The sequence below is a fragment of the Pempheris klunzingeri genome, chromosome 23 (genome assembly GCF_042242105.1).
Source record: "Pempheris klunzingeri isolate RE-2024b chromosome 23, fPemKlu1.hap1, whole genome shotgun sequence".
Taxonomy (NCBI): domain Eukaryota; kingdom Metazoa; phylum Chordata; class Actinopteri; order Acropomatiformes; family Pempheridae; genus Pempheris; species Pempheris klunzingeri.
Window position 1 is genome coordinate 8,845,948 of NC_092034.1, and position 14,398 is coordinate 8,860,345.

The 14,398-nt window shown below is 40.0% G+C and overlaps 1 protein-coding gene across 1 annotated transcript in view; it reads right to left on the bottom strand.

The window, feature by feature from the left end:
• The window catches only part of LOC139222802 (zeta-sarcoglycan-like), a 32,739-nt gene that overhangs the window by 8,314 nt on the left and 10,027 nt on the right, over window positions 1-14,398 (bottom strand). The window contains exons 3-6 of the mRNA XM_070854671.1: window positions 12,440-12,541; window positions 4,132-4,219; window positions 2,765-2,887; window positions 1,679-1,751 (exon numbers count right to left, since the gene is read on the bottom strand). Of these exons, the coding sequence (XP_070710772.1) occupies window positions 1,679-1,751; window positions 2,765-2,887; window positions 4,132-4,219; window positions 12,440-12,541 (386 nt within the window). The remainder of the gene's footprint in view (window positions 1-1,678; window positions 1,752-2,764; window positions 2,888-4,131; window positions 4,220-12,439; window positions 12,542-14,398) is intronic.

Here is a 14,398-nt window from a genome sequence, read left to right on the forward strand (position 1 = left end):
GATGAATGTGAAAGTGCTGTGAAGACTCTTGTGTGTTTTTAGGGTTTGTGTGGGCTTTCAAGGCCCTGAAAACCTTTTTACTGTTTCTTTCTTATTTTTGGTTGTTTTTTTTTTTTTTTTTTTTAACTTTACCTTTGATTGTTGCTTATTTAGTCAAGAATATTTCATCTTATAGAGAAATACTTTGTCTTTAAACCCCAGACTGCTTTATTTTACAAGCTTATGGTTTTAAATCACCAAACCTCCAGTATAGGATTTCTGTCATTTAATAAAATGCTTAAACATAAAATTGTGAAAGTGAAAATCTCTTTTTTTAAAAAAATAAAATACATCTACTGAAAAGCTTGATTGATGTTTTTTTGGGGGATATCTATGGCATCTAACCCTTGTTTCAATAGTATTTTGATGACTACATATCATCATGTGATGGGTTCTTCAGGATGACCTGCATGTGTTCCTGTGGAGGCTGTACAAAAGCAGTTAAAAAGTGAAATGCTTTACACATACACCATTACTGTCTCTGTGGCTTGTTTACTTTGCCCAGATCCCAATTAGTCCATAGACAGACACCGAGATTAAAAAAAACAAAAAAAAAAAACATAAAAATGTTGTTAGGCTTGAATTCATGTCATTAATAGCCCAACATGATTCAGTTTTCTCAGTTTTGCTGTTTTTAATACTACTGTATGCATAAATACAAAATTTCTTTGACATGGTAATTGGAAAATAAATTGGGTTCGGATAAAAGGAGCATTTATTTTAAGTCCTGACAGTACAGTGCAGTTTGTGCATCTGCTTTTGTGGAAATATTTCAGTGAAGGAGGCCAGTCATTCTGACGCAGCTTTTATCAAAATGTAATATATTTTGAATGAAACCACACGAACAGAATCAAACTTTGACAATGCATGAATTAAATATCTTTGATCAAATATGCACTTAAAATGGAAGAAAATCTTATTGAAGCAAAACATCTTGTCGGAGATTTTGCGTCTCCACTGTCTCCTCTTTGGCTGTCTCTCATTAAGATTTTGACCACATTGCAGATGGTCACCCCTGAGCTGAGCCTGTATGTGTGTGCGCTTGCTTTAAAGTGAGCCTCATCAGTATTCCTCTCACTCTGGAGGAATTAGATGCCAGAACACTGCTTTTTCTGCCAACTTTGATCCCGGCCCTCCCTTCAGGACCAGTAAGGTGGACAACAAACCAAACTCGTTATAGCTTGTTAATGGACCGACACAGGCCTCAGAGCCTCAGGCGGAGTGCAGTGGGGATCACATGCACGGGCGTGTACCAGTCTAATAAGCATCTCAACCCTACTCACTTTCTCCATGCTGTCGCGATGCTTTAATCAATTCGTGACCGCTATGGAGAATAACTAACAAATTAGCTCACCCCTCGGCTGTGAAATTAATATAATGGTCAAATCTAGTTTTAAATTTGTGTGATAACGAGCCGACCAGTGGATACTCGAGTTTACAAGAGGGTGCTTGAGAATAATGATACTGGTGAATAATGGTTCCTACCCTTTTTTTTTTTTTCCAGAGCAGACATCGACTTTGAAATGTCATGGAACATTCATCATCATCATTTAAAGATCTTCATTTTAATTGAACAGGATATGAACATGTGACATTAAGCTTTAATGAATTTCTGTAAAATCAATGAATATGAACTTACTTCAGGTCTTCAGAGCCTCTCGCCTGGATCAGAGGAGTTTCAACTGAATGTCCAAACACGGCGCCTTCTGAGCCTGCAGATAAAATGTATGTCTGCGATTCACAAAACTACAGCCAGGGATGTGTTTACCAAGGCTTGGTATCAGACCTCAATACTTGTTTGGTAGCAGCTGAATTGTGTCGATAGGCCAGAATATCAAAAACTAACCTGCTACATTCAGTTCAGACGGACTCTGCAACATTTGCCTGTTTGGTACGGTTAAGCTGGCGTAAAAGCTGTCAAGTGAACCCTGGTATGGACCAAATAACCGAAGCAGAGACCCCCTTTCTGCTTCCAAGCACGCTTGTGCTTTGTTTGTGGTGTGAAAGCAAACAGGACCGACAGGATTTTTGCGATAGTAGGTATTTGATTTTGAGAGACAGCATGTCATGTAGCACTTTACTGCACCTTGAGCCTTTTGCACAGACATGTTGACATGTCACGCTATGAAGAGAAGCACAGGTATAAATAGTAAAGTAAATAACGGCTGAATTCCATTTAACTGCTTCAGTTTCAGGGTACTGGTTTTCTTCATGCTGGCTCGCTGTCACTCAGTCATGGCATACTGGGACACGGGGTAACACACCTTTGTTTTATCTCCTTTTCAGAGAAAGTCACATGTTGACTCATCTACGTGTTGCCATGGTTACCATATAATCTCAACTAATTTCTTGACAGCTCCCATAGTCAGCAGAGGGACTGTTCGTTTTTTAGTTCAACTTTTGAATATAGCTAAAATCAAATATTTCCCATCACAAAATCATTTGGTTGGTCTGCTTTGATTTTAAGAACACAAATAACCCGCAGCAGAATCTGTTGCCGAGTCCTTCCCTGACGAGAGCCTGGATTTAATTTTTCCAAAGTTCCAGTTTGATTTATGTAAAAAAAAGTTTTACTGCTAAAAAGTTAAATATTGAAAAAGGTGCAGTGTTGGTACAGGAAGTAATTTTCCCAATTTCAAATTCTCATTGTCATAACTCAATTTCAAACGATATCTCAGACAGACTTCTATTTCCCAGGGATCAGAAGATTATAAATTGAGAGTACCTGTGACGGTGAACTTTTCAGCTGTCATAATGACTTCGTCCTCATCTGCAGTGAACAGCAGTCTGCCCCCGTCTTTACTTCGTATCTCCAGCTTCTGACACTGGGCCTCCACAGCCTCAGGTCCTGCAGAGAGAGACGTCCAGGTCTGAATTTCAGGCTTCAGGCAACAAATAAACACTGTTTGCACTGAAGCGAACAACAGTGGACACTAAGAATTCGTCCCATTTCTTTTTGTTTCGCTCTGCTACGGAGTTACATTTTTTATGAACATTTGCAGGACTAAACATATATTTTAGTTTGATAATTAAAAAGCATTAATGAACACACTTCCAACTACAAAGTTTTGTTAGACTGCAAAGCTAACAATGTTCTTTTTGTAAATGGTGCTGTCAAATAAAGGTTGCCTTATCTGTTTTTGGTCTTGCAAATCAGCTTTCAGAAACTATGTTTGGGCATGTAAGACTATTAGCAATCTGAAATACTGTGTAGAGTGCTTGCTCTGCAAATGAAAGGCGCCTAACAAAGCTGGATCAGCCATGCTTTTACAATGGATGTGGACAAATCAGTAATCTGTTCCACTACTGAGGAATATATTCCTGTTCCTCAGACTTTGGTGTTTTTCCAGATGTGCATGCAGAAACTTTTAACGTCTCCCTTTCTCGCTCTCTCCTCCCCTCTCTTCCATTAATCCACGGGCTGCGACGGCTGGGGAATTCAATTATTCTCGCCAAGTTTCATCTCATTTCAGACAAAATGCACTTTCTACAAAAGCAGGCACTAATTTTCGGAGGAAGGTCAAGCATGACCAAAAAGTGTCATATCACCAGTCTTGTCAAATCAGCATCAACTCTCAACTTATGTTGGCTAAGATCAATAGCTATTAATGTTAATAAGCAAGTCATTTGCTTTCCAGTGGTCATTAATCATGTAAATGACTTTGGTAATTTGGACTGTAACTGATGGTTGAAACTGATGATAATAAGAAGAATCCATTGTCCTTTCAATCAGTGCGTCAAAGGCTAGTGGAAGAAACTACAGAGAATTCACAGATGAATTATTGCACTTACCTCGATTAAGTCATTAATAAAGTAAGATTGATCAGGCAATTTACAGTCAGGGCCAGATTAACCTAGGATCACGTTTTAATAAGATGCACATAGAAAAAGAAATAAAGGCTGAAATAAACACGTAACCCACATCATTTTGTGATTCAGCATTAAATGACAGTTGGGCATAAAAACGGCAGTTGAACCGCATGTTTAAAGCGCAGACAGTGGTGTTAGAGCAGCTGTCAAAGTGGCAATCAATCATCTGAAACGACGTGGCTTCTGAGTGGATGTGTTCAGTAGTAAAACCTGGAGACTCACCCACTGTGAGCTGACCGGTCAGCTGGCCTTGGTCATTTCTGACGTTCAGCGTTATGTTCTTTTCTGACCGCAAGACCAACAAGCTGTCCTACGGGGAAGCACGAATGGGGAAGGAGAGACACAGAAGAAGAAGAAGGGGAGGAAGAGAGGAGAAAAAAGAAATGTTATTTTTGGATCTTAAATCTTATATTAAAATCCCATCGCAAAAATGGGAAATCGTAGCCAAGTGAATTCTCCTCTTACTTCTCTTTGTCATAATGCCATGATTTAGACTTGGGTCTTATTTTAGTACTTTTTGCCATCGTTTCCATTGGTTTTGAAAGCATCGCACTCACTGAAGTAGTCATTGAGATCTGGGAGCACATCACAACAACACAGGGCAAGCAGCACGAGCAGTCAGACAGGTCGTTAACAAGCCAGCAGTTAAACATAAATAATCTGAACCAGTGGCTTTAAAGCCCGTACTTTACAGCTGATCTACTCACTATGTTTACATTAACAATGATTAAAATGGCTATGTGCAAAGTAAAAAGGTCACTTTTCACCACAATTACGTCATACAGTGACGCTTTTATAACGTTGTATTTACAGGTTGTGCTTCCCATAAGTGGCCAACAAAAAACACCAAACACTGCTTGAAATATATTAGATCAAAGTTGAACCAGGGAGCTTTTCTGTAAACTACAACTTTACATTTGGCTTCATGTATGTGTTTGGCTCACTGGGTTTGTCCTGTGTGCTCGGTTTTCTTTTCAGTTGAACTTTTAGTAATGTTGTGACGTTCACAGAACTCAAAAATGGACTTGGTTAGCACAATATTATTATACTGATACAGATTATGGCTCTCTAAATCTAAAAAGGGAAAGTATTTGAACTAGAATTAGGCTTTAACTCTCCTCACTCAGCATTTATTAGTCAGTGCAAAGTACGCTGGACTGTACTGTAAAAAGCCATCATCATCAGTAAATGTTTCCTAGACATGAACCACTAAATCAAACTATACGGAGACTAAATCATCCAAAGATCAGTAATGAAGTGTAGGTAGAGTCTGGGGAGAGACGGTGTCAGGGTAGTTCGGCTGAGGTTGTGCGTTTTCCATCGGTGACAGTGGGTGGGTGTATCCTTTCTTCACTGCAGACATTTTAACTCTGGACTTCTTCTGCTTTCTGGCAGTTTTGCATTTTGCAAGTTTATGGCTGTTTGACATTTGAATGATGGCACACGTTTGTGCGTGTTGCTGTGTGCATACTGAAGAGGCTTACGCTTTTACCTCTGATGACTAAAATATTCTGTCAAACTGAAAAGAGCTCATGATGCAGGGGATGAATTCAATAGGACTGGTTCGTCTGCCTTGAAAAGTTACTGGTCATTTGATGGTATATTTCCTCTGCAGATAGCCTGATATAATATTGTATGCGTCTTGGTTTGCTGTAGATAATGTGAGTAATAACTATAAGCTCATGAGTGCAACAGAAATATGATTAAAGCTCCATTTTACGAGCAGGTTCTTGAACAAAATCAGAATCATCAGATTATGGTTCACAGAGGAAATTCAGTGAAATTCATTTGTATGCGTTTATAACATAGCTGGTGCTACTGAGAGCAACAACGTGCACAAGTAGTCACCGTGTCAGCAGGTTAACTCAAAAGCATGTTTAAGCAGTAACTGTTTTCTTGGCCACTTGTGGGCAGCTGTTACAAGCTGTGAACACACTGATGACATGTCATCTCCTTATACAGTTAATATGGGCATACTTGTAAGCAAATTATTTCCTTTTTGCACATCCAGCAGATATGACGCAACATCAACATTCATTTGGAGTTATGTCTGGCTGCCCGATGAAAGTGAGTCCAATATTCAGACTCAGCTCAGTTGAGGGAAACATACAGCTTTTTAGCTGCTATATGCTCCACTATGTTTGCCACCTAGTTGCAAGTGCTTGGTGCTGAGAATGCAGTCTATAGTCGGTTTATTAGAGTGAAACCAACAGTACATCCCTAAAACCAAAATATTCAGTTGAAAGAAGCTAAAAGGTATCGCTGTATAGCTGAGGGCAGTTCTGTGGTGTTTTCAGATTACATATTGTTCATATAAAGTAAAGTGTGTATATATATATATATATATATATATATTAATATTAATATTAATAAATATTAATATTAATATTAATAAATATTAATATTTATTACACATATTTATTAAAGCAGCTTTAACACAGTACATTCCTCCTGTCCCCTGTCAAAGCATGCTGCATGTTTCTTTAATGGAGATACCTTCCTCCACTTTGGACTTCTGTGTCCTTTCTGTCCTCAAAGGTCAGCACTGTCACAACAGTTTGCATTTGTCAGTCCACTGATGTTGAACTCAACACGAAACCACTGAACAAATTTACTTTGCCTCCGCAAGCAAATCCACTGATGGTGCATGCGGTTGTTAATTTGAACTCCTCCAGACTCCTTTATATCTCACAATGTTCAGGTCATGTTAATGTTTCCAAATAACGCAACACATTTGTAGATAACATTTTCTAGCATGTAGTTAATCATGTGCAGAGCATGACCAGATTATCTCAAATTTATGTGGCGTGTAACTTCGCAGAGGTCATTCGGTTCATTTTCATTCCCTGCTTGCTCCCCCTCAATATGAATGCGCGCCATGAACCGAAGTTCTCCAGGAAACACGGCATTATGAAGAAATTTGAGTTCTTGAGTTGAAGTATCCTTTTAAAAAGAGTTTATGGGTCTTAAACTGTTTCCTGAGGGGCCATGAGTGAGACGCTGTTGCTCTACTCAAACCTTCTTTGGGATCACATAAAAGGCTTTTTAGTCACTGCGCCCGTTGAGGAAGGTCAAGTGCAGATCAGAGTGAATGCACATAAATGGAGCCTGTTGTTGAAGGTGCAGTGGGCCCCGTCAGACTGAAAAATTACCATGGCTGCTGTAAGGCAAAGGATGCTTCCCTGCATACAATGAATAACATCACAGCCGAAGGCAAGAGCACAGCACACTGCTTCGATGAAATAGTTTAAAAACACAGCAAGCTCATGATTGTACTATCTTTCTGTGAGTGAGTGTAAAATAAAACACAGACCTTTGAAGCATCGATAAACAGCAGGGCTCAGGATTTAATTCTAATCCAAGCCAAATATTTGCATAAATTTATTCAAATTCTAATTATATTTGATTGTTGTGCTAGAAACCAATTCGCACACTGAGCTGAGCAAGTAAATATAATGAAGAAAACATGTCACAAGTTGAAAACGTACGCTTATTATGTCTTAATTTCCTCATTCAAATATCAAATCCTTCAGGCAGGCAGGCTCTTTGCATACAGGGTACAAACTGTTTTGGAACATGTTTGCGGGCATATTTAATATTTTTCATATTAAAAGGCCCCTGTTTTTCGGTGTAATAGTGTTAGCCAAATTAAATTGGTTCTAGCAATCTCGGTTTGAAGGATGTTCAGATCTCTGAGGCACTGCTGCAGTTTGCTCCAAAAAGCTTTGATTTTCAACTGTGAGAATAAAGCAAGTGACTGGCTTCAGCCATCGTCTGCACCCTTGAATTCAGAACTGGTGCTTCCGATCGACTTTGTCAGGCATCTCCAATGAGAGGAGGTGAGACTCGGGCAGGGAGAAGTTTCACCCCGCTGAAGATCCACCTGCATCCGACACTATTTATAGACCAGTCAGGGTCCCCGGAGACAATAACGAGAGCCAACAGTCTGAACGGCAGAAATCTGATAAACTGTATTGGAGAGCTGTGTTGCCTCGTAGTCATAGTCATACCACATGGTTTTTCCACACTGAAGAACATGAGGTGCATTCAGTTTTCACATTTCAATAATAGAGTCCAAAAAAAAACCCAGCGAGAATTAGGATTACAGCTGTATCAAGAGTTAAATGTTAAGATCATCATAAGTAGCCACTTCCTTGAGGTGATTTATGTCTTCACACAACTACTTTTATATGTTTAAGTAAAGCAACATATTGTCAGCGCTTACATGTCCAGAGACATTACAGTTGTTTAATTTGACCTCAGCAGAGTCAGCAGTGTTCCTAGAAGCCGAAGCTGGAGTGGGCCACAGAAATTCAGGTATTTTACCACAGAAATTGAGACCTAGATGTGCCGGAGTCGAAGCTATTACACATTCCTGGCCTCCTCTCCCCCTTGTTTGCGTCAGTGGACTTAAATGACATGCGCTCGAATCAAAGGCCACGGCTGCCGGCTAAACACTCCAGCAGGTCATTTTTTTCTCTGAACACGTTCCAGCACTGAGGAGGAATTAATCAGTGAAATCAGCTCCTGTTGTTATTGACATAAATAAAAATGTGTCTCAATGGGTCATGATTGAAATTCATTGGAAAACATCAATTTACAAAATACTAAAAACAACAAATGTGAGTGGACTGGCCACTCCGCTAAAAAATATATCACTGCTGCTCATCAAATCTAACTTGACCTCTGTTGTCCTTAAGCAGCAGCAGCAGCAGCACTGTTTGCCTAATGCATGTGAAAAACAGGAACTGCCCCAAGACAATTCACTGAACCCAAGACTTGTCTCCTTCATGCCTTCCTGTCAAGTGTTGTGCCATTTCTAGCAGAAATCCAAACAATGCATTAGCTTAGCAAGTGAATTATGACTGAACATGGGTTCACAATTGTTACACTTGGTGGATTTGTTAACTTCTATGACGATCAAAATTTAGAAACTGGAAAGCGAAACAATAAACTTCACAGAAATAGCATGGCAGCAAATCAGTCTACAGCTAGCAGTTTTACAGTCTGACCAACAAACAGCCATTACTTTACTGCTGCTAGAAACTTAAATGCTCTACAGCCACACTAGAGGCTCACAGATGACATATTTGTTATGTCTGAAGCTTCTGCGTGAGAGAAGAGCCCAACATTTGACTTAAACACTTGCAATTATGAGTGCAACGTTCTTCAGACAGGTATAATTTCAAGTGGGACGCAGCGAGAAATCACAGCCACTTTGTTGCTTTCAGACGGGTGAAATTTCATGTGTCACATTGATTTCCATTGCAAATGAAATTATAGTACTGTGGCTTTCACAGGTGTAGTTGGAGCTCTTGTGTGGCACTCATATGCCTGAAATTTCAAATGTAAACTATTTTAAACATATCATATTTAGGTTGTCCTGTAGAATTGTTTTCATGGTCAACACACTGGCCTCTTTTTGCCATTACAATTCAAGTGTGGATGTGCTGTGCCACCTGTAAAAGCTGACAGGTGGATAGTTGGATGGATGGATTGATAGACAGACATGCATAGGGGAAGCCCTGAGGGCAAGGTAAAATAATATACAGAATATTCCATCTGTCACATTTGACAGACAGCTCAACACAGGTGTAACTGAAAGCTGCTGCAAACCGAAGCCAACATTAGTCACACACATTAAAACCCTCATAATATTGAGTGTCTGTAGTCCAATTTACACTTGAACCTTCAAGCAGGAGTACCACACAATGGCCATAATTTCAGAATGTGAAAGCAACCATGGGGCTCTCTTTTTAAGCGTTTGAAATCAACTCTGCACTTGAAATTTCACCTGTCAGAGGCACATTGTTGCCAAATCACAAGTTTGGAGAGGCAGTTGTGACCGCCTGTGCTCACATAATGCGGTGCACAGCAGGCAGGAAATGTGAGGCATCAACACGAAAACACTGGAGCCTGCGCTTTGACACCATAGACTGGAAAATATAGTGCGACATAAATTATAGATCACAGGTCAGTGTCTACATTATATGGTAGGGCTGGGCTATAGTATTCAGTGTATCATGATTAGGTCTGAGTATAATATATGATTAGTGATGAGTATAATAATACTCTTAAGTACCAACTAAAATATGTCCATAGTCTTTGATAGAAATCTAGCTGAATAAAATACAGTCTAAACTGAAGAAAATTAAGATAGTCTTATTTTGTTCAAAGCAAAAAGGGGTCTGCAGAATTCTTTGACCTCTTACACCACCACAAGTTGTAAATACAGCATATTATCGCCTTATAAAGTTGCTGTCTATTTACATGTCCAGCTGTTAATGCAGCAGCATTGGCATTCATTTGTTGTCATGTTTCCGGTCACCGGGCAGTTCCAAGTCCAATATTCACTTTCCGTTCAAGGTCTCCATCAGCTCCTGGGGGAACGTGTGGCTCTTTGGCCGCTAAATGCTCAATTTTGTTCACCAGCTAGTCGATAACTTTGTCTGCCGTTTAGCGTTGGGTGTGTAGCGCACAGAAGGTTTTTAGAAAGTTTCTCTGCTGGAAAACGAATCAGATAAGAGCGGTAACTTTGAATCAAAACAGTTACTTTTGGGCTGTAAAACCACAAACAATTAGCTGAAAGATGCCAAAACTCTGAGTTTAGGAAAACTGCAGAGTTGAGTGATAATTCTCTTTAGGTTTGTTACAATGAGTGACCCCTTTTAACATACAAATTAAATCATTAAATCCATTGGTAACATAAACATTGTGATTAGGGCAGCTTTGAGTATCTGTATTTCCATCTGTTCCTTACTCCCCTTTACTCTTGATGTGGATGGCAAACTGCTGCATACAATTGCTCCTTGCAGTGACATATAAAGCTGAACTGAAAATACTATCAAATATAGCTACAAAATTGGCCTGCATGACAGAATATGATTTCCCTTCAGAAATACATAAAAACATATGCCTCGTAACAACAGACAAGACAGTGCTGATAAAGTGATGAGAAAGGTGGAAAAAAAAAAAATCTGCATTTTTCCATTTTTGGCAGGGATTGTAACCAGTGTAAACCGTATGTGCAAAGTTACCAGCTCTCATTTCACAACATGCTACTGAGAGGACGGTTTTAAAAGGAGCTACTTAGCTTGTAATTTGCTGCCAGCTATCACAGTTCCTGCCAAAAACTCAGAGGGAGCTAGCTATTTCCACTTGGTATGCATGGATGATGGCTTCAGTCATTAATGAAGATTCAAAGTGCCGATTGATCCGTGAGAAGTAAAACTAAAGCTACTTTGAGTTCAGCCACGACTGTGCGAACGGAAACTGAAGAACTGGAGAACGGAAAAAAGCAAAAAAAACATGCTATATTTAACTGGAAGACATCTGTGGTGCACTACAGCGGTCACTGCTGTTTGTGGTAATGGCTTATTGATCAATGGTGGTTATCTGACTGAAGAACAGCACTGTGCGCTGTGGTGTAAACTCATTGGATAACCATAATCCCCACTCTTGTAGTGCTTGACATATTTTCTCAGGTGAGAAATATCGAGTGACCCACAGAGATTTTTGTCCTGCAAATATCTCTGCTGCTGGTAGATAAGGGGGCCACTGCACAGCACGTCTGTAAAACAAGACAGTAAAAATGTCTGCAGGTGGTATTGCACCGGGGAATGAAATATTGGCTTTGTCCGATGTTCAGTTTGGGCGTCTGCTATGGCCTTGAGGTGTTTGCTATTCCCAACTACGCCACTGTTATTTAAATAAACATTTAGCTCCAACTAGAACATCAAAGAGCAAGAGTGGGCAATTCCAAGTTGTTTCTCAATCTGCTGTGGCAAATTGTACCCACTATCGAGCCACTTCCTCAGTCGACGTCCCTCAAAAATCAAATTTACATGGAACCCCAGCTTCCAGTGCTTGAAATTGCTTTCTGCACCATGCCTAATCACTGAAAAAGGGGATGATCCAACTCAGCGTCTGTGATTCGTGTGGGAGAAGGAAATTTGTATCAACTTTGCACTGGAGCTGTGTTGGTTAATCTACTAAACATCAAAGAGGAGAAAGAGGAGGGAGGAAGTGGAAGAGGGGAATTTATCGCGTGGGCTTGATTGGAAATCCAGCAGGGGGACTCTGGTCCCTCAGTAATCGTCTGTAATCTCCCGTAGGGTTGTATGTGGCCTGAGAGGAGCCGAGAGGCAGCCTATTACCCATCTCCTGCCGATGGGAGGCCTTGATAGTGCACTGTTGGAGGATGACAGGAAATGAGGAGGAGGAGGAGAGGACAGAGGGGGAGAAAGAGTGTAATCTCTCCTATCCAGGCACAAGTATAAGGTAACATCAAAGTATCGTCACGTCAGAGCTCAGAGGGAAGTTGGCCTTTGTTGTTAATGAATTGATCATAACTTCCTCAACACTGTGAGATCAATATCAGCTCGTCTGTGGCTTTGGAGAGATCTTTCCACACGACAGCTTTTCACATCAGTTTCAGTCGATGGTAGTTATTCTTAGCTAATCACCGCTACAGAGTATTGATCAACAGGCAAAGTTGAAGTTGTTGAGAAAAGCAAAGGGAGCAACTTACCCTTCTGGACTGGATCTCAGTCACGTACAGAGGCAGGAGAAACTCAGAGATCCCCTCCAGGCGAATCCCGTCCTGGTTCAGGTGCAGGTTTCCCATTCCATCCTGAAACATAATCATGATCATCAGTGATGTCGTGACAGGCAGTGCCAATTTTCCTGATTTGATTCAAAGGGATTATAGCTTCCCAGATGCATAAAAATGTAATCCCGCTTTCGTTAAACTGCATTATGAAGAGCAGGAGTTGCTGCAAGCCAGGCGGGCCGGTGGACAGGCAGCAACGCTGAGTGACAGCGAAGAAGTAGGACATGACATCGAAGTGACAATGCCACAGACACTCAGTGGTGTCAGAGTGACAGGCTGCATGCAGTGGGAGGCAGACTGAGGAGAACCAGGCTAATGTGGCAGCTGTGGATGTGAATGCTGAAGAGGCTCGTGAAAATAACAGAATCAAGTATCAGATGGTAGTGCAGATTTACTTAAGTTAGCTCGGCATGATGTTTACATTATTTAAATTTGCATTATTAGTGGGGACAGTACAGTAGTAGTAGTGGCTGCTGTGTTGTAGTTGTTATAAGAGTAATAATTTGAAGAAAAAAAAAATCTTGGTGTGAAAAAACACAGAATAGTTCCATCAAACAGATAAAGCTGATTGGCTGACTGATCAGTCTGACCAATCCATGTTAAAAAACGGTTTCCTCGTCATTCAAAACAAAACTCAGTCTTTCCACAATCAGTTGCCTTTATTCAGTCACAGGAGGCTGCATGTTATAAGATAATGCAGTGAGCTTTTTATTATGGGAAAACTACAGCTATGGTATTGTATTGGTAGTTATTGTTGGTAGATATCTTCATTTGAAGCATCAGATTTGATACCTAAGTTGGATTGGACTGTATGCATCAAAAACCTGACTAAATGAGCCTTTCAGAGGCCAATCTTAAAAATGATAACGTTGTTTTCAGGTTTTAGCACCTTAGAAGTTTTTTTTTGTATTTTCTTAGCAACTATCATTCATTTCAGTACTTTGTTATTTGGTATGAAAATCAGCTAGTGGCCATTTGAAACTTGTCTGTAATCTGTCACCATGAGTTTTATTGCAGCTCTGTACTACAGTTTAAGGGCAGATTGGTTTGAAAAAAAAAAAAATTAATTACCTCATAATTAGTTAGTACAGATTTGATGTCCATTGTGATTACCTTCCACGACTCTACAGCTTACTAATTCATTTTCATTCACACGATTGGAAGGCAGTGGCTGCCTGGACGATGTAAAACACAGCAGCATGGTTTGATTTTAAATACAAATGATTTGGAGTAAATGGCCTAAAATGTGCAAAACCAGCAGTATGATTCTTTAATAGCTTCTAAGCAGGCTGTTTCCTGTAAATTATTTTAGTCTGGCAGCCTGATCTCTCAGCTAAGTGTTTTTGGGTGTCGTGAACCATGTCAAAAGGTTTTTTCACAGCAGTCATAGCCAAAAAAACAGCGGTGTAATTGAGGACATTAAAAACAACTTCATTCCATTCAGGTGAGCCAGTTCCAGGGTCGCACTGCACACTTAATGGAGCTGAGCCATTGTTGACGAAATCTGTTTCACCTGCACATTTCCTGCTACAACTATTTAAAGATCCCACAAAACGGGCACTTTCTGGAAAAACAGTGCATCTTTATTAAGGACCAACCAGTAAAAGTTATCCCAACTTTTCAGCAATCCTGCCTTTTAGTTCATCCTGTTAGATCAGACTGCCTTTGTCTACTAGTAACCAACTGGTTTACATTTACGTCTCCTTGCTGTTCAGGTTAACAGGAAATACGTCACATTACAGTTATATAAAACTGCAAAGAATATATAAAATGAGGCATGACTCTGCAACTCCACTGCATATTTTTCACCTCATGTTTATATTATTCAAGGCCTGATTTTGGCGGTATATACTTCAGCAGAAACTGGACAGTGTATGT